This window comes from Hemiscyllium ocellatum, chromosome 4 (assembly GCF_020745735.1).
Source record: "Hemiscyllium ocellatum isolate sHemOce1 chromosome 4, sHemOce1.pat.X.cur, whole genome shotgun sequence".
NCBI classification, from domain to species: Eukaryota; Metazoa; Chordata; class Chondrichthyes; order Orectolobiformes; family Hemiscylliidae; genus Hemiscyllium; species Hemiscyllium ocellatum.
Genome location: NC_083404.1, coordinates 2,731,490 through 2,751,822, shown reverse-complemented (window position 1 = coordinate 2,751,822; position 20,333 = coordinate 2,731,490). Strand labels below are relative to the sequence as shown.

The 20,333-nt window shown below is 43.5% G+C and overlaps 1 protein-coding gene across 3 annotated transcripts in view; it reads right to left on the bottom strand.

Moving 5' to 3' along the window:
• The window catches only part of chd7 (chromodomain helicase DNA binding protein 7), a 343,180-nt gene that overhangs the window by 123,196 nt on the left and 199,651 nt on the right, over positions 1 to 20,333 (bottom strand). For all 3 annotated transcript variants that reach the window (XM_060822645.1, XM_060822642.1, XM_060822647.1), the window contains 2 exons: positions 15,083 to 15,200; positions 3,230 to 3,316 (listed from right to left, as the gene is read on the bottom strand). In XM_060822645.1, the coding sequence (XP_060678628.1) occupies positions 3,230 to 3,316; positions 15,083 to 15,200 (205 nt within the window). The remainder of the gene's footprint in view (positions 1 to 3,229; positions 3,317 to 15,082; positions 15,201 to 20,333) is intronic.

Below are 20,333 nucleotides of genomic sequence, written 5' to 3'. Positions count from 1 at the left end.
TCAAAATATTGAAACAAGCCTTCCCTCACCCTTTTCTTCACACACCATTGCTTCGTCTTATCTCTTCTTAGGTTTTTAGTGGGTCTCACTGTTTGGGATAATGTAAACAAAAATTGAACTAATTGCTTTTTCTTTTGTTCCCCAACTCTAAAAACTCCCTACGTGTATCGTTTGTGGAGTTGGACACCAAAAGAAAAAGCAGTTAGTTCACAATCATTCATTCCAAAACCTTTGCTGTCATAATTTTATACTCCCTATTGTCAAGGCAGCTTTCAATCTAATGTTATCATCAACTTCTTTTTAAAACTGTCTGGACCCACTTTCAGGAGCTTACACTTTCAAAACTGTTTCGATATGACAGCTTAGTCATTTGCACACAAGAACTGAAGTAATGAATGAATGAGCAAACTCAGAGTTTCAAGATTGATTTCATAGTTCTGATATGAGTTTTTGTTTGAAGTGAGTTTCTCAGCAGAGGTTCCTTTTTCAGGTGTGGTGAAGAAACCACACTACAATGTAAACTTGACTTTATCATGTACATTATTCATCTTGGTTTTCAATCTTATTTAAATTTACTTCTGGTTTAATGTTTCTGTCAAGTTTTAGTTTCATGTCATCGCAAAGAAAACCCACCCCCCCAAACAGTTTCTTACATTGACTTTTTTTTTAAAAAACTGATTCTTATTCCTGTATTTATACCCAACATCTATTTTATAAACATAATATTTTGGAATTTGTTTTTCCCACAATTTTATAAACTATTCATCATGAAGACAACATTTTCCAGAGTATCTTGAGCACATTCTTATGTTGGTCAGAGATATCAAACACATGATAGCCAATCACAGATTAGCCTAATCATTATTTATTTTGGGATTTGCATGTGTACACTTTCAACCAAGCCCAGTGAACACTCAAAAGTAGTAATCCTGTCTAATCTTCTCTATTCCTTTTACCCAGGTAATACCATCTAAACTGAGAAGTGATAAAATCTGACCCCTTCTTATATAAAGCTAATGTTAACTGCCCAAAGAGGGTTGGTAAAAGCAAACATTAGTTCCCCAATTGCCAAACTGACACCTTTTTTGTTGTAGTATCTCACAATCCAATGCTCCTTTAATGTAACATTTAAAAGAACAACTTCCAAAAATTAAGTAATGCTTATTTTGAACACATCTCTTGGCATCCAACTTCCTTAATTTAAACACTGTAGTGCAGCATAATGATTTCAAAAGAGGTTTTCATTTGCACAACTTAAGAAGTAAACACAGACTAAGTTGATGACTGCCAACTAGTGTTGTTGAACAACACTTAAATCTGCCTTTCCAACCATCAGCAGAATCTGAAGTAAAGTGCAAGACTAATGTTGAAGAAGAAAGAACAAATATATAAATGCCAAAGTGTGTATTTATGTTGTGTTTTTAAATAGAATGGGAAGTATTTAAGAATTTTAAAAATGCTAGGTGGGAACTACATAATGAACAGAAAAAAAAATTTCAACAGTTGTAAAGTTTGGGGTGGTTGGCAGGATAAGCATTTTAAAAATAAATATGGCTCAATTACATTATTTAGAAATTTCAGTCAAATGCCATTGTAATTTAGTATATCTTTATTCATGCAGAATTTGGTTAGCTGCTCTTATTTGCCTGACTGAACTGGTCCTCACCATCAACAACTTCTCCATTCGATCCTCCCACTTCCTCCAAACCAAAGGGGTAGCCATGGGCACCCGGCATGGGATCCAGCTACACCTGCCTGTTTGTCGGATACATGGAATAGTCCATCTTCCGCAGTTACACCAGCACCACCCCCCACCTGTTCCTCTTCTACATTGATGACTGTATCGGCGCTGCTGGAGGCTGAACAGTTCATCAACTTTACCAACATCTTCCACCCTGACCTCAAATTCACCTGGACCATCTCAGAAATCTCTCTCCCCTTCTTGGGCCTCTCTATTACCATCTCTGGTGACCGACTAGCCAAGGACATCTACTACAAGCCCACCGATTCCCATAGCTACGGAGACCATACCTTCTCTCACCCTACCTCTTGTATAAATGCCATCTGTTACTCCCAAGTCCTCCGCCTCCATCACATTTGTTCCCAGGATTACCAATTCCACCTCAACATCCCAGATGGCCTCCTTCCATGATCACAACTTCCCTTCCCACTTGGTTGACAATGCCCTCCTCCACTTCCTGCACCACCGTCATTGAACCCCCAGTCCTCACACATCGCATCATCTCCGCCACCTCCAAACAGACTCCAATAAAGATATATTTCCCTCCCTACCCCTATCAGTGTTTTGGAGAGACCATTCCCTCAGTGACTCCCTTGTCAGGTCAATGCTCCCCCACCAGCCCACATTCTACTCTTGGCACCTTTCCCTGCCACCACAGGAATTACAAAGCCTGCGCCCATGCCACTCCCCTCACCTCCATCCAAGGCCCCAAGGGATCCTTCCACAGCCATCAGAAATTTACCTATACCTATACCAATGTCATTCACTGCAACCATTGCACTTGGTGTGGTCTTCTCTACATTGAGGAGATAGGACGCTTTCTTGCAGATCGTTTCAGAGAACATCTCTGGGACACCCGTACCCACCAACCCCACCGCCCTGTGGCTGAACACATCAACTCCCCCTACCACTCTATCAAGGACATACAGGTCCTGGGCTCCTCCACCACCAAACTGTTACCACCCGACGCCTCGAGGAGGAACACCTCATATTCCGCTTTGGGACCCTGCAGCCACACGGGATAAATGTGGATTTCAACAGCTTCTTCTTTCCCCCCCACACATTATCAGCAGCATCCTCCAGACCTGTCCATTACCACTCCCCCCTCCGCAACCCCCCACCCAAACACATCACCTTCTCCCTCACCTTCATCCACCTCTCCCTTTTTCAGCTACCTTCCCCCCTCCCATTTATCTCTCAGCTCTAGCCCACAACCTCATTCCCAACGAAGGGCTCTGACCCGAAACATCGATTTTCCTGCTCTTCGAATGCTACCTGTACTTTCCCAGCAACACACTCTTGGCCCTACTCTTATTTAATAAACTGTTTTACAAATTCACAGTCCAAATTTCAACAAAATCATTAAACTGCACACAGAAATCACTAAACTACTGATGGGCAACAAACTGTACATTGTAATACCTCATACAACGTCTTGAAGCAACTAATAAGCAGTTCACAAGGCATGTGTAAAACATCATTTCTTACCTCTCCACTATCTTTATCAGCGCTATGTGAAACATCAAGTATCCGATCTACTTCTACATAATCTGGATTAAAAGGCTCATCTTCAACCTGCAAAAAAAAGTCAAGAAACAGTTGACCTTGGTTTTCATTTAATACATATTAGTCTTCAACAGTTTGGCGAAGCTAAATGTGTTAATTAAGCAGCTACAAATGAGCAGGACTACTTCCCACGAGAAATTAAATTCCTCAGGCTTTATTAACTAGCCCATTAATTACTGTGCGATTGTCTACAAATACAGCATTTTACAAATATTCTATATGGTGACAAATCACATCAGACTTAGGAGGAACATTTGAGTAGTTATGTATTTAACTATTAAGCATCCCTTAAGGTGGCAAAGTTTACAGAAACTAGTACCACCACCGCAAATCTGAAAAACTGATGATTGACTATGTGATTACAACACAACTAAAGAGCAAATAGTTTAAACGTCACTGCACAGGAAGAATTTTCACATACAATGCCTTTCCGTTAAATTAGGTAGTGAAGCTCACAGAATTTACGTTCACAAGATAGTGGGTAGGAGAAAGATGATTGAAAAATGTAATCAATGAATGGCAGAGATGGTAACTATGCCAGGACTAACTAGAAACATGAAATATAACAGGTATTTCATGCGTAGGCTTTTTTAAAAGAGTACACCAACATTGCATCAGTGTTAGAAACAAAAAGTAATTTATAAATTCTGCAAACATGATACACTTGATTTATTGCACATCAGGTAAATAAAATCTTAAAATCTGATTTGTGTGAACTGATAACATGCGGTTTGATTAGTCGTGGGGACAAGTTCTAACTTGCCTCCCTTTCCCCTCAACATCATTGATTGTCAACTGAAATAACAGCTGTTAATGCAACATTGGCCCTTCTTTCAAGGTGGCTGGAACATAAGAACAGGGAAGTCTCATCGTAACTGTACAAGGTGCTGCTGAGACCATACCTGGAGTACTGGGAGTAGCTTTGGTCCCTTACTTAAGGGAAGATATTATTTCATTGGAGGCAGTTCAGAGAAGTTTCACTAAGATGTTCCTGTGAGGGAGAAGGAGTAGGGACCCCTGGATGCTAAGAGATCTTGAGGAATTGACCAGAAATTTAAAAAAAGGCATGGCTCAGGTACGAGGATGAAGGACATTCCTTGTGGTATATAGGAGCTACAGCATCTACTGAAGGAGGAAACCAAGTGGGCTGAATGAGGGCATTAGACTGCTTTGGCTGAGAAGATTAGGGTGAATACAAAGAAAATCTTCAAGTCCATTAACAGAAAAAGAATGAGAGCGAGAGAGCATAGGATCCCTCAAGGATCAAAGTGGATATGTATGTGTGGAACCATAGGAGTTGGGCAAGGTCCACAATGAATATTTCTCCTGCGTTTACCACAGGGAAAGACGAGATGACTTGGGAACTTGGGGAAGTTAGTGGTGATATCTTGGGGACAGTCCATATCACAGTAGAGGAGATGTAGGACGTATTAGAATGCACAAAGGTGGATAAATCTCCTGATCCTGACTAGATAGATCCAAGAACTCTGCAAGAGGCTGCAATATTTGTATCATCGCTAGCCACGGGCAAGGTCCTGGAAGACAGGAGGGTAGTCAATGTTGTGCCCTTCAAGAAGGGCTGTAAAAAAAAACCATGGGTACTACAGACCAGTAAACCTAACATCTGTGGTTGGTAAGTTACTTGAGAAGACTTAGTGGGATAAGATAATACATGCACTTGGAAAGACAGGGTTAAATTAGGAGTAGTCAGCATGGCTTTGTTCGTGGAAGGTCATGCCTCACAAATTTGTTAGAGTTCTTTGATGAAGTGACCAGGAAGGTTGACAGGGCGGCAGACATAGTCTATATGGATTTCAGTAAGGCCTTTGATAAGGTTCCACATAGTAAACTGTTCTAGAAGGTTAGATTACTATGGAATCCAGGGGGAGCTGGCAAATTGGACACAAAATTGGCTTGATAATAGGAAGCAGAGGGCAATAATAGAAGGATGCTTGTCGGGCGGGAGGCCTGTGACTGGTGGTGTGCCTCAGGGGTCAGTGCTGGGCCCACTGCTGTTTATTAGGAGAAAGTGAGGACTATAGATGCTGGAGGCATCAGAAAACGAAGAAGGGCTTATGCCAGAAACGTCGATTCTCCTGCTCCTCGGATGCTGCCTGGCCTGCTTTGTTTTTCCAGCACCACATTTTTCAACCACTGCTGTTTATTATCTAGATCAATGATTTGGATGAGAATGTACAAGGCATGATTGGTAAATTTGCTGATGACACTAAAATGGGTGGAATTGTGGATAGTGAGGAAGCTTATTAGAAATTGCAGCTGGACCTTGATCAGTTGGGGAGATGGGCCGAGAAATGGCAAATGGAGTTTAATATAGGTAAGTGTGAGGTCAAGTCAAGGTAGGAATTTCATGGTGAATGGTAGGGCCTTAAGGAATGTAGTGGAACAGAGGGACCTTGGAGTTCAGGTGCACAATTTTCTGAAACCGGATACCCAGGTAGACAGGGCAGTGAAGGAGGGTTTTGGCACACTGGCCTTCATCAGTCAGGGCACTGAGTATAGAAGTTGGGAAGTTATGTTGCAGTTATACAGGATGTTGGTGAGGCCACACTGGAGTACTGTGTTCAATTTTAGTTACCTTGCTATAGGAAGGATGTTATTAAACTGGAAAGAATGCAGAAGAAAATTACAAGGATGTTTCCTGGACTCAAGGGTCTTGAGTTATAGGGAGAGGTTGGACAAGCTAGGACCTTTTTCCTTTTGTGCATAGGAGACTGAGGGGTTGGGGGTGAGCTTATAGACATGTAGAAGATCATGAGGGGATAGGGTGAATGCATTCAGTCTTTTTCCCAGGGTTGGGGAATCGTGGACTAGATGGCATCAGTTTAAGGTTAGAGGGGAAAAATAAACGGGAACCTGAGGGGCAATCTTTTCTTTTATACAGAGGGTTGTATGCCTATGGAATGAGCTGCCAGCAGAAGTGGTTGAGGTGGGTACATTAACAACATTTAAAAGGATATGGGCCGAGTGCAGGAAAATGGGGTCAGTGTGGATGGACATTTTGGTCGCCACGGACCAGTTTGGGCCGAAGGGTCTGTCTCCATGCTGTAGGACTCTGACTCCATGAGAATGATCCCTGCGATGGAGGAATTGTCTTATGAGCAAAAGCTGAACAGGATGCGCCTCTGCTCACTAAAATTAAGAAGAATGGGAGGTGACCTTATTGAAACATATGGAATTAAGTAGCTTGCCATGGTAAATGCTGAGAGGATGTTTCCCCTCATGGGAGAGTCTAGGGCCAGAGGGCATCATCCCAGAATAAAAGGGTGATAATTTAAGATAGAGTTGAGGATGAATTTCCTCTCTGAGAGGGTTGGGAGTCTTTCAAACTCTTTGCCACAGAGAGTGATATTGTCAGGGTCTTTGTGTATAAGATCTATCTTAGAAAAGATAGATCTTGATCAGTCAGGGAATCAGGGCTATGGGGAAAAGTGGACATGAGGAATGTCAGATCAGCCAAGATCCTATCAAATGGCAGAGTAGGCTTAAGGGGCTGAATGGCTTGCTGCTGTTGCTATTTCTTATGGTCATATCGAGGAACAAGGGTCTTATGTATTTTTTTCAATTCCTCACATAATACTGTGGAGATTTATCGTTGCACCTAAATTGCTACCCTAGCTAAACTGAATTATCTAAGAATAGAGATTAAATTGGACCTTCATTATTACTAAAATTTTCCAGGAAATCTGTTTTGATTTTAATCGTAAAAGCCTTTTAATGGCTTTATTTACTATGGAAGTTGCTTCAGCATTTCATTTATTAAACTTAACCGTATAAAATGGACAGTGAAATGATAGCACAGTTGTCTTTATCCAGGATGATGCAACATAAATAAACCATGTAAAAGGTGGTACTCATTTTGCGTGAGAAACAAAAAATAAAAACATTGTGCCTTTTCAAAATACTAGCAACCAGGAGTATATTTAGAAACTTCCCAAGCGTCTGCTCAGACGGCAAATAAGTCACTCTTGACTAATTAAGCACAACGCTACAGCTTTTCATATTGTTTCTTCAAAAGAGTATTTGCTACAAGCCAAAGGAAGAAAGTGTATAATGAGGACTCAGTTAGAACCCAGACAAGCTCATTGTGATCTATTCATTCACAAAATAAAATGATTTGAGAATGTATAGGATCTTTATATCTAGACCTTATTTTTTGTTACAACTTTGTATAGGTTCTGGCCTTTAACAGAAGACTATGGCCAAGTAATTCTTACATGAGCAGAGTGTAACCATAACACAGGTATAACTACAAAATCCCTGTGATCAAAATGATCAAAAAATATTTAATATGTACAGCACCTGCAGACAACATGGATAAGCAACCATATTACTGCCACAACATTTAAAATGTGACTTTTATTTGTATTACGTCTTTAAAGTCGAAAAAAATTCCAAGATGCTTTTCTTATTTTACCTATTTTTCTAATCAATCTGTTCAGACATGTTATGCCACACCTCTGGAGCAGGTAAAACAACAAGAATAGGCCTGAAAAGTTCGAAGGGTGACTTTAATAAGATTAGATATGATTTGGCCAAAGTGCACAGAAGTAGAGGTACATCCAAGGACAGGGCCACCATGCTCCACTAAAGAAAATGATGGGGCCAACAAATTTAGTGAACACTGGATATTAAGGGATGTATAGCACTGGATTAAGAGAAAAAGGCAGATACCAAAGATTCAAAACAGTAGAAACCCTACAGGAGTATAAAATATGGACGAGGGAACTTCAAACACGAGATAAGGAGAGCAAAAAGGGGATTATTGAAAGGAAACTAGCAGGTAAAATAAAGGAACATCCTCAGCTGTTTTACACATAAAAAAGATAATGAAGAAAAGAGTGGGGCCCATGAAGGACCATAGTGGCAATTTATGCATGGATGTAGGTAGGATTCTACATGAATACTCCGGATTGGTGTCCACTAGTGAGGGAGAGGACTGTTATTATTAAGGAAAGCATATACAGAGGGGTCTGGCAGTCTTAAACATAGATCAATCTCAAGAGCTGGATAAAATGTATCCCAGATTGTTGAGTGAATCAAGGGAAGAAAGTGTTTTTGGGATCCTTAAGGGGGAGGGGGAGCAGCCCCAAGTCGTGGTCTACTTAGGCACCAATGACATAGATAGGAAGAGCGATGGGGATTTAAGGCAGAAATTCAGGAGCGAGGATGGAAGCTTAGAGCTAGGACGAACAGTGTTGTTGTGTCTGGTTTGTTGCCCGTGCCACGTACGTGATAGAGAGAGATAGAGAGAGATAGAGAGAGATAGAGAGAGATAGAGAGAGATAGAGAGAGATAGAGAGAGATAGAGAGAGATAGAGAGAGATAGAGAGAGATAGAGAGAGATAGAGAGAGATAGAGAGAGAGAGATAGAGAGAGAGAGATAGAGAGAGAGAGATAGAGATAGAGATAGAGATAGAGAGAGATAGAGAGATAGAGATAGAGAGATAGAGATAGAGAGATAGAGAGAGAGAGAGATAGAGAGAGAGAGAGATAGAGAGAGAGAGAGAGAGAGAGAGATAGAGAGATAGAGAGATAGAGAGATAGAGAGATAGCGAGATAGAGAGATAGAGAGATAGAGAGATAGAGAGATAGAGAGATAGAGAGATAGAGAGATAGAGAGATAGAGAGATAGAGATAGAGATAGAGATAGAGATAGAGAGATAGAGAGATGGAGAGATAGAGATAGAGAGATAGGAGTTGAACACATGCCTACAGGGATGGTGCAGAAGGGAGGGTTTTGGATTCTTGGATAATTGGGTCTCTTTTTGGGGTAGGTGGGACCTCTACAAGCAGGATGGTCTTCATCTGAACCAGAAGGGTATCAATATCCTGGGGAGGGGGGGGAATTCACTACGGCTATTGGGGTGGGTTTAAACTAATCCAGCTGGGGGGGGGGGGGGGGGGGGGGGGGGGGGGGGGGGGATGGGAACCAAAACTGTAGTTCGAGTATAGAAAAGGTTGAGAGTAGGGAGGGCCAACATTAAGTTGCAGGATGGCACCAGCAAGAAAGAACTTGGTTTGAAGTGTGTCTACTTCAATGCCAGGAGCATCCAGAATAAGGTAGGTGAACCTGCAGCATGGGTTGGCACCTGGAACTTCGATGTTGTGCCCAGTTCGGAGACATGGTTAGAGCTGGGATAGGAATGGTTGTTGCAGGTTCCAGGATTTAGATGTTTCAGTAAGAACAGAGAAGATGGTAAAAGAGGGGAAAGTGTGGCATTGTTGGTCAAGAACAGTGTTACAGTTGCAGAAAGGATGTTTGGGGACTCACTAACTGAGGTAGTATGGGCTGAGGTTAGAAACAGGAAAGGAGAGGTCACCCTGTTGGGAATTTTCGAAAGGCCTCCGAATAGTTCCAGAGATGTAGAGGAAAGGATAGCAAAGATGATTCTCAATAGGAGTGAGAGGGACTTCAACTTTCCAAATATTGACTGGGAACACTATAGTATGAGTACTATGGATGGGTCAGTTTTTGTCCAGTATGTGCAGGAGGGCTTCCTGTCACAGTATGTAGACAGGCCAACAAGGGGCAAAGCCACATTAGATTTGGTACTGGGTAACGTGCCTGGCCAGGAGTTAGACTTGGAAGTAGGTGAGCACTTTGATGATAGCGATCACAATTCTGTTATATTTACTTTAGTGATAGAAAGGGATGTGTATATACTACTGGGCAAGAGTTACAGCTGGGGGACATGCAATTATGATGCAATTAGGGAAGATTTAGGAAGCATAGGATGGAGAAGGAAACTGCAGGGGATAGGCACATTAGAAATTCAAGGAAAAGCTACTGTGTATCCTTGGTAAGTATGTACCTGTCAGGCAGGGAGGAAGCTGTAGCGGGGGGGAAAGCCATGGGTTACAAAGGAAGTGGAATCTCTTGTCAAGAGAAAGAAGGCGGCTTATGTTAGGATGAAATGGGAAGGCTCAATTAGGGTGCTTGAGGGTTACAAGGTAGCCAGGAAAGACCTAGAGAGAGAGCTCAGAAGAGCCAGGAGGAGACATGAGAAGTTGTTGGTGGATAGGATCAGGGTAAACCCTAAGGCATTTTATAGGTATTTAAAGAATAAAAGAATCATGAGTGTAAGATTAGGGCCAATGAAGGATAGTAGTAGGAAGTTGTGTGTGGAGTCAGAGGAGATAGGGGAAGCACTAAATGAATATTTTTTGACAGTATTCACTCTAGAAAACGACAATGTTGTCGAGGAGAATACTGAGATACAGGCTACTAGACTAGGTGGGATTGAGGTTCACAAGGAAGAGGTATTAGAAATCCTGCAGAGTGTGAAAATAGATAAGTCCCCTGGGCCGGATGGGATTTATCCTAGGATCCTCTGGGAAGCCAGGGAGGAGATTGCCGAGCCTTTGGCATTGATCTTTAAATCGTCATTGTCTACAGGAATAGTGCCAGAAGACTGGAGGATAGCAAATGTGGTTCCCCTGTTTAAGGGGAGTAGAGACAATCCTGGTAATTATAGACCAGTGAGCCTTACTTCAGTTGTTGGTAAAGTGTTGGAAAAGGTTATAAGAGATAGGATTTATAATCATCTAGAAAAGAATAATTTGATTAGGGATAGTCAGCACGGTTTTGTGAAGGGTAGGTCATGCCTCACAAACCTTATTGAGTTCTTTGAGAAGGTGACCAAACAGGTAGGTGAGAGTAAACCAGTTGATGTGGTGTATATGGATTTCAGCAAAGCATTCGATAAGGTTCCCCACAGTAGGCTATTGTACAAAATGGGGAGGAATGGGATTGTGGGAGACATAGCAGTTTGGATCAGTAATTGGCTTGCTGAAAGAAGACAGAGGGTGGTGGTTGATGGGAAATGTTCATCCAGGAGTCCAGTTACCAGTGGTGTACCGCAAGGGTCGGTGTTGGGTCCATTGCTGTTTATAAATGACCTGGATGAGGGCGTAGAAAGGTGGGTTAGTAAATTTGCAGACGACACTACGGTCAGTGGAGTTGTGGATAGTGACCAAGGATGTTGTAGGTTACAGAGAGACATAAATAAGCTGCAGAGCTGGGCTGAGAAGTGGCAAATGGAGTTTAATGCGGACAAGTGTGAGGTGCTTCACTTTGGTCGGAGTAACCGGAATGCAAAGTACTGGACTAATGGTAAGATTCTTGGTAGTGTAGATGAGCAGAGGGATCTCGGTGTCCGTGTACATAGATCCTTGAAAGTTGCCACCCAGATTGACAGAGTTGTTAAGAAGGCATACAGTGTTTCAGCTTTTATTAACAGAGGGATCGAGTTCCGGATCCATGAGGTTATGCTACAGCTGTACAAAACTCTGGTGCGGCCGCACTTAGTTCTGGTCACTGCATTATAAGGAGGATGGGGAAGCTTTGAAAAGGGTGCAGAGGAGATTTACTGGGATGTTGCCTGGTGTGGAGGGAAGGTCTTATGAGGAAAGGCTGAGGGACTTGAGGCTGTTTTCGTTAGACAGAAGGTTGAGAGGTGACTTAATAGAGACATATAAAAAAATCAGAGGGTTAGATAGGGTGGACAGGGAGAGCCTTTTTCCAAGTATGGGGATGGCGAGCACGAGGGGGCATAGCTTTCAATTGAGGGGTGATAGATTATAGGACAGATGTCAGAGGTAGTTTCTCTACTCAGAGAGTAGTAAGGGTAAGGAATGCTTTGCCTGCAACGGGAGTAGATTCGCCAACTTTAAGTGCATTTAAGTCGTCATTGGACAAGCATATGGACGTACATGGAATAGTGTAGGTTAGATGGGCTTCAGATGGGTATGACAGGTCAGCGCAATATCGAGGGCCGAAAGGTGTGACTGCGCTGTAATGTTTTATGTTCTATGAGTACATGCAAACATTTTCAATTCCAGTCTGGCTGCAGAAGAGGTGCCAAAGGACTGCTGAACAGTGAAAGTGGTAGCACTATTCAAGAATTGAACAAGGGATAAACCAGGAAACTACAGGCCAGTCTAACCTTGATGGTGGGGAAACTATTGGAAGCAATTCCGAGGGCCAGAATTCACCTGCATTTGGAGGCAGGGGTTACTCAAAATAGCATGAATTTGTTATCTGGAGGTCTAATCTGACTGAATTAATCAAATTTTTCGAAGTAGTAACCAGGTGCAGATAATGGCAATGCTTTTGATGTATTTTAATAGGATTTCAGTCAAGTTTTATATAGGATTCTGATAAGATAGGTAAGAGCCCACAGCATCCAAAAATCTTAACTAACTGGATCCATAATTGGCTGAGCAATTGTATAGTAGAGGGTGATATTTCAGGAGTACTTATCTGACTTTAAGTCCAAGCGCAAGGGAATAGGTGATGAACAGTAGGATCAGAAAGATCTATGGGATACTTATCTTTATTAGCTGAGGCATAGAGTTTAAGAGCTGGAGGTGATGCTGATATACAATACATTGATCTGGCCACAGCTAGAATATGGTGTGCAGTTCTGGAATCCATATTTTGGAGGGATGTGATTGTACTGGAAAGGGTGAAAAGAAGATTTACCAGAATGTTGTCTGGGCTGAAGTGTTATGAAATTATAAAGAGTTTGGACAGACTGGAGTTATTTTCCACATAGCAGAGGAGATTGACGTGGGACACAATTGGGATGTATAAAATTAGAGGGGCATAGAGAGGGTACATTGAAATAAACTTCCCCCTTGATGGAGGGTTTTATGATCAGATTTAAGGTACAAAACAGAACAGAAAGTTTAGAGGAGATATGAGGAAATATTTTGCCCCAGATGCTGCTGGGAATCTGGAACATTCTGTCTGTAAGAGTGGTAGAAGTAGAAACCCTCATCACATTTAAGTAGCATTTAAAATGTGCAGTTATGATGCCAAGACAGACTAAGCTCTGGGTCAAATGCAGGAAAATGGCATTAGAATTGTTAGGTAGTTGTTTATAGCCATTGCAGGGCAATGGCCTGATGGGCCAAATGGCTTTCTCGTGCTTTAGATCTCTACAACTCAAGACAAAATTCAAAACGGAGTGTTGAAGCCGACATAAAAAGTTTAAATAACGGTTTGATTTTTAAGTAGGATTGTGAAGGAAGAGGCTAAGCTGTCCAGAAATGTTAGGAGGTAATTTTGACTCAAAGAACCAAGAAGTTGAAAGGGCTAGAGAAGAACGAAAGCAGAGTTCTGGCAGTTTGGTCGGCAAAATGGTTGGAAGACAGAGCTGCTTACAGAGAAGAGGGAACTGAGAGCCGAGCAATAAACAGCAAACTGAATATTTTAAATTATACGGATTGGTAAATTTGGAGGAAAAGCAGCAGGAAGGGCAATTCTTACTAATGGGATTAGTTTCGGATGAGTAGAGTTTGATGCAAGATAGAACTAGGAAGGTGAATGAACAAAAGTGAAATTTACAGAAAGAGCCAGGAGAGATAAAAAGAAAATTAGGAATAAAAAAAAAAACTATCAGACAGCACCACCTCCATCAGCATGGACAACGTCCTCAAGCTAATAGACCTATGCCTTACTACCCAACTCACCTTCAATGACAAGACCTATGAATAAATCAACAGAACACCCATTGGATCACCAATATCAGGTTTCTTAGCAGAAGCTGTAATGCAGAGATTCAAACTAACAGCCCTCCCCTCAACGATTCAAACTTTGGGTCCATTACCTTCGTCATCACAAACAGAACAAATCAGAGGAAATCGACATCATCATCAATAATATCCTTCCTGGTATAAACTTCATAAAAGAAGAAGGGAACAACAGACCCCCATTCCTTGGTGTCACAGTGAAACAAAACAGTTAACGGACAACTGCAGACTAGTGTCTAAGGAAAGCAACTCACACAGACCAGATACTCAACCACAGGAGCAAACATCCCAACACCCACAAACAGAACTGCATCAGAATATTATTTAAATGGGCCGCAGCACACTGCAGCACCCAGAAACTATGAGCAGCAGAAAAAAAACACTTATACAGCATATTGAAGAATGGGTACCTGATAAACAGTCTACCAATTCTTAAATAACAAACCCAAATAAATAGACACAACATGTCCACAAACTCTAGCCACACTGCCATACATCAAAGACATCTCGGAGATGACTAAGAGGCTACTCTGATTCCTTGGCATCACGGTAGCCCACAAACCTACCAACACACTGAAACAGCTACTGATGAACCGAGAGGATCCTGAACCAACAACCTGCAAAACAAACATCATTTACAAAATACCCTGCAAGGACTATAACAAAATATCGGAGAGACAGGCAGGAAACTAGCAACCAGGATACACTAATACCAACTAGCCACCAAAAGACATGACCCACTATCATTTGTATCCTTACACATAGATGAAGGAGGACACCAGTTTGACTGGGACAACACATCCATCCTGGGATAGGCTAAACAAGAGGCATGCATAGGAATTCCTACAGGCCTGGCATTCAAACTGGAACTCCATCAATGAACACATCAATTTGGACCCAATTTACCAATCTCTGAGAAAAAGAACCAGAAATGATATCACCCACCTTAACAGAGCAAGAACAAACAAAAAGTGGAACAGAACACCAGTGCTTCACCAGAGGCTCACGGATGGTTACCTAGCATGGTGCAAAACATGCCTGAAAATAAACTTTTCAGATTAATGAGCAAACTTACAACCAGAACTTTATAAGAATGCACAGAAAATGAAGAATGCGAGAATAGAAAACAAAGTAATATTTTGAGTTATATCCAATGTTTCATATGTGCAATGGCATGATGTATCAAATAGTCCTCTTAAAAACTGAATAAATGCTGACCTCAGTAAGAAATTTATTCATTTGTGCCTGCTTTGCTTTAAAACGCTTAATCTTCTGGTGAATTCTCTTGTCCTTTGCCAGCTGCTCCACTGTGGTCCACTGACAATGAAGGTAAGAACTAAACAGAGGGAGAAACAAAATTAGTATTAAGTGTATCAGTTTCACCAAGAAAAGCCATGAAATGCTCCAGTGCTACACACTGGGCATATACAGGGTTTGAAAAAAGTGGCAGAGTTATTGGACCATTATTCCACAATAATATTCCAAAATTCCCTGTATGTGGGAACAGTTCCAGTGGATTGGAAATGGCTAATATTTATTCAGAAAGGGAGGGAAGCAGAAAGAAGGAAACTAGTCAGCTTAGCGTGTATCATTTGGAAAGTGTTAGAATCCATTATTAACAAAGTAATAATGGTACATTTGGAAAGTCAAAACACAGTGCATCAGAGCCAGCATGGTTTTATGAAGGGTTAATCATGATGGCACAGGATTCAGGAAAAGGGACTGTGAAGAACATGGGGAGGTATTGAAGGTTTGTTAGGCTCAAAAATGGGCAAATTCCCTGGCTTAGATGAACCACATCCCAGTTAACTGCAGGAGGTAAGGCGGGAAATTGCAGGGGCTCTGACACAAATTTTTAATTTCTTTCCAGCCACTGGGTAAGCGCCAGAAGACTGGAGGACGGCTAATGTAGTTCCACTTTTTTAAGGAGGGTGGTAAAGATGAACCAGGAAATTACAAAACGGTGAGTCTCAGGTCAGTGGTAGGAAAACTTCTGGAGACAATTCTGAAGGAGTGAATTAATAGCCACTTAGAAAAGCATGGATTAATTAGGCATAGTTTGCATGGCTTTGTCAGAGGGAAGTCATTCCTAACAAATCTGTTAAAATATTTTGAAAACGTGACCACGTGTGGATGAGGGACGTTCAGCTGAAGTAGTTTGTATGGACTTTAGCAAAGCTTTTGACAAGGTCCCACATGGGAGACTGATTGAGAAAGTTAAAGCACATGGAGTTGAGGGAAACTTGTTGAGATGGATCAGAAACTGGTTTAGTAACAGGACAAAGGGTAATGGTAGATTGCTGTTGGAGAGATTGGAGACTGGTGTCCAGTGATGTACCATAAGGATTAGTAATGGGCACCTTATTGCGAGTTACATACAGAAATGATATAGATGAAAACGAGATGGGTATGTTAAGCAGGTTTGCAGACACCACCAAGATTGGTTGAGTGATGAATAGTGAAGAAGATGGTTGTAGGCTTCAGGAAGCTATAGATGAGCTGGTCAGATGGGCAGACCATGGCAGATGGTATTTAACCCCCTGATAAGTGTGAGATGAAGTGCTTTGGAAGAAGCAGCAAGATGAGTGTGTATTTAATGAATGACAGGACACTGGGGAGCTTCAAGGAACAGAGGGAGCTTGGGTAAATATTGAAAGATCCCTGAAGTTGACAGAACATGTGAGGAGGTTAATTTAGGTGGGATTTAGCTGTATGGCAGGTAATTCAGAGGAGGTTCATCAGACTAATTCCGGAGATAAGGGGTTGTTCTTGTAAAGTGAGATCGAGCAGTTTAGGCCTTTAATCTCTGGAGTTAAGAAGAATGAGAGGGGATCTAATTGATGTATATAAGATATGAAAGGGAATTGACAAATTAGACAGAGAAAGGGTGTTGTATCATGTCAGGCAACCTAGAACAAGAGTTCATAGTTTTAGAATGAAGGGTAGCAGATTTCAAGCAGGAATGAGGAAGAATTACTTCTCCCAAAATGTGAATCTGTGGCACTCACTCCTCCAGAATGTGGTGGATGCTAAGACATTGAGTAAATGTGAGAAGACAGACAGACTTTTAATTAGTGATGGGTTGATGGGTCGTGGAGAGTTGGCAGGAAGTCAATTTGATGCTGAGATAGAACAGCTGCGATTGTGTTAAATGGTGGAGTAGGCTTGAGGGACTGGAAGATCTACTCCTACTTCTGATGTTATATTCCTCTGAATTGATGGTGGAAGCAATAACATATTACCTGCACTTTTTTTGCAGAGGATAGGCCAGTGGGTTTGCAAGGGAATATTTCAGTTTCTCAACTATTTTCCCAAAAATAAACATTTCAAGAAATATAAGTTCATATGAATTATATTAATACAACCGCTCAAATTCTCCAAACACACATTATTTACTAAGAAAATAAACTGTAATATTCAGGGATTTTCAAAGGAGCAAGATAAATCAACATATCATAACAACCATTTGCTCAACCTTTTCTTGAAGTGCTAGCAGAATTCAGAGGAAAGGTAAAACTTTAAAAATTTGTTGCATTATTGATACATAACTTCTGACAGTATGAAAAAACCACCAACAATTGGTCCCCATGCCAAAAATAAGCCTCCGGAAAAAATGCATCAAAAAAATCTGATTTAGATAGCCAGGTAATTCAGAAGATGGGGAGATTCTTTAGATGATACTTCTCAAAGGCAATTATGACTGGGGAGCAAATGCTGACCATGTCTGCGACACTCTCCCATGAAAGGATAAAACAATCCAAATCAGAGGAATTCTCTTCAAGTTCAAGTCAGTCTACATATTTTGTTCTTGGTAAAATTTGGATCATTATGTTGCAATTTATTTAAAAGAGAAGTACTTGAAAGCTTAGCAACTTCCATTATTTTCACATTGCATTTTAATAGCCTTAAATGAAAATGACACCATACAAATATACATTACATATACTAAGACAGAGACCAATGAAGTCCTAAGTGCAACATTAGGCAGAACTCTCCCTCAATGTTTTTTCGATAAGAAATTCTGCAGGAGAAGGAAGAAGCAGAGAAAGATGGCTGGTTGGCAGCACTGATACCTAAGTAAGAACCAATTAATCACGATGAACTAGCGTGAACAGAATCTAATAAGGGTTTTGTATCACAGCCATGCCTTAAACAGGCAAAACAGTTCTAAATGCAGTATCACTGCAAATCTCTGACTGATTTCCTAACCTCAATTTAGCACAGTCTCATGAAATGTTTCCGTGATAGCACTGAATTTAGAAGATTTTGAAGTATATAATAGGAGACCATTACTAAACATAATGAAATGTCATGCAAAGCAAAAACTAGCACTTACGATCTGTTTTTAAAGTCACCCAAAGATTTTTATTTACAATCTTTGCACTTTCAAGTATTTCAAGCAATATAAACACATTTTATACAGATACAAATAGTTTCGATATTTTGTTCAGAAAAACAAGAGAAAAAACATTAGCTATTCAATATAAGGTGGCCGGGTGCTGTAGGTGGGACTAAATTTGATTGGGACATCTGGTCAGCATGGACGGGTTGGACCGAAGGGTCTGTATCCATGCTGCACATCTCTGTGACTCTATTACACCCAATTTTCTGACATACCTTCTTTATAAAGAAAGGAGTCAAAAAAGATGCAGATGGGCTGGGCAACATATGGAACACGAGCACTTGGACCTGTGCTGGGTTCCTTCAGGTTTGTCAGCCGCATCTACCAACCCCTTAAAGTGACAAAATAGAATCAGCTTAACTCTACGTTTTGGGTGAGAGCGCGAGAGAGAGCGCGAGCAAGCGAGCGCGACGGAGACAGCGTGTGCGAGGGAGACAGAGCATGCACGCGCGAGTGCGAGCACGCACATGATTGCGAGAGAGAGAGAGCACGCGCATGATTGCGAGAGAGCACGCGCGAGGGCAAGAGAGAGCGGTACGAGGGCGAGAGAGAAAGCGCGCGAGGAAGAGAGCGCGGCGCTAGGGCGAGAAAGAGTGCGCACGCGAGTGCGAGAGAGAGAGCGCGAGAGTGCGAGAGAGAGAGCGCGAGAGAGAAAGCGCGCGAGAAAGAAAGCGCGGCGCCAGGGCGAGAAAGAGCGCTTGACAGAGAGCGCGCCCGAGTGCGAGAGAGAGAGAGCGCACAAGAGAGAGCGCGCCCGAGTGCGAGAGAGAGAGAGAGAGAGAGAGAGAGAGCGCGCCCGAGTGCGAGAGAGAGAGAGAGAGAGCGCGACAGCGAGAGCACGCGCGCCCGAGAGCGAGAGAGAGAGCGCGCGCGTGCGAGAGAGAGAGAGAGCGAGAGCACGTGAGAGAGAGCGCGCGCCCGAGTGCGAGAGAGAGAGAGAGAGCGAGTGCGAGAGCGCGCGCGCGAGAGCAGGAGAGAGCGCGCGCGCGAGAGCAGGAGAGAGCGCGCGCGCGAGAGCAGGAGAGAGCGCGCGCGCGAGAGCAGGAGAGAGCGCGCGCGCGAGAGCAGGAGAGAGCGCGCGCGCGAGAGCAGGAGAGAGCGCGCGCGCGAGAGCAGGAGAGAGCGCGCGCGCGAGAGCAGGAGAGAGCGCGCGCGCGAGAGCAGGAGAGAGCGCGCGCGCGAGAGCAGGAGAGCGCGCGCGCGAGAGCAGGAGAGAGCGCGCGCGCGAGAGCAGGAGAGAGCGCGCGCGCGAGAGCAGGAGAGAGCGCGCGCGCGAGAGCAGGAGAGAGCGCGCGCGCGAGAGCAGGAGAGAGCGCGCGCGCGAGAGCAGGAGAGAGCGCGCGCGAGTGCGAGAGCTGGAGAGAGGGCGCGCAAGCAGGAGAAAGCACGCGCGCGCGCGAGCACGAGAGCAGGAGAGCGCGCGCGTGAGAGCAAGAGATAGCGCGAGAGCAAGAGAGAGCGCGCGCGCGAGCTCCAGAGAGAGAGCAAGTGCGAAAGAGCGAGCGCAAGAGACAGCGCGCGCGCGCGCGGCGCCAGGGCGAGAAAGAGCACGCCCGAGTGCGAGAGAGAGAGAGAGCGCGCGCCCGAGTGCGAGAGAGAGAGAGGGCGCGCGCCCGAGTGCGAGAGAGAGAGAGGGCGCGCGCCCGAGTGCGAGAGAGAGAGAGGGCGCGCGCCCGAGTGCGAGAGAGAGAGAGAGCGCGCGCCCGAGTGCGAGAGAGAGAGAGATCGCGCGCCCGAGTGCGAGAGAGAGAGAGAGCGCGCGCCCGAGTGCGAGAGAGAGAGAGAGCGCGCACCCGAGTGCGAGAGAGAGAGAGAGCGCGCACGAGTGCGAGAAAGAGAGAGCGCGCGCCCGAGTGCGAGAGAGAGAGCGCGCACCCGAGTGCAAGAGAGAGAGAGAGAGCGCACGAGTGCGAGAGAGCGCGTGCGCTCGCGAGAGCAAGAGACGGCACGCGCGAGAGCAAGCGCAAGAGAGATCGCGCGCGAGAGCAAGAGCAAGAGAGAGCGCGCGCGAGAGCTCGAGAGCAAGAGCAAGAGAGAGCGCGCGCGAGAGCTCGAGAGCAAGAGCAA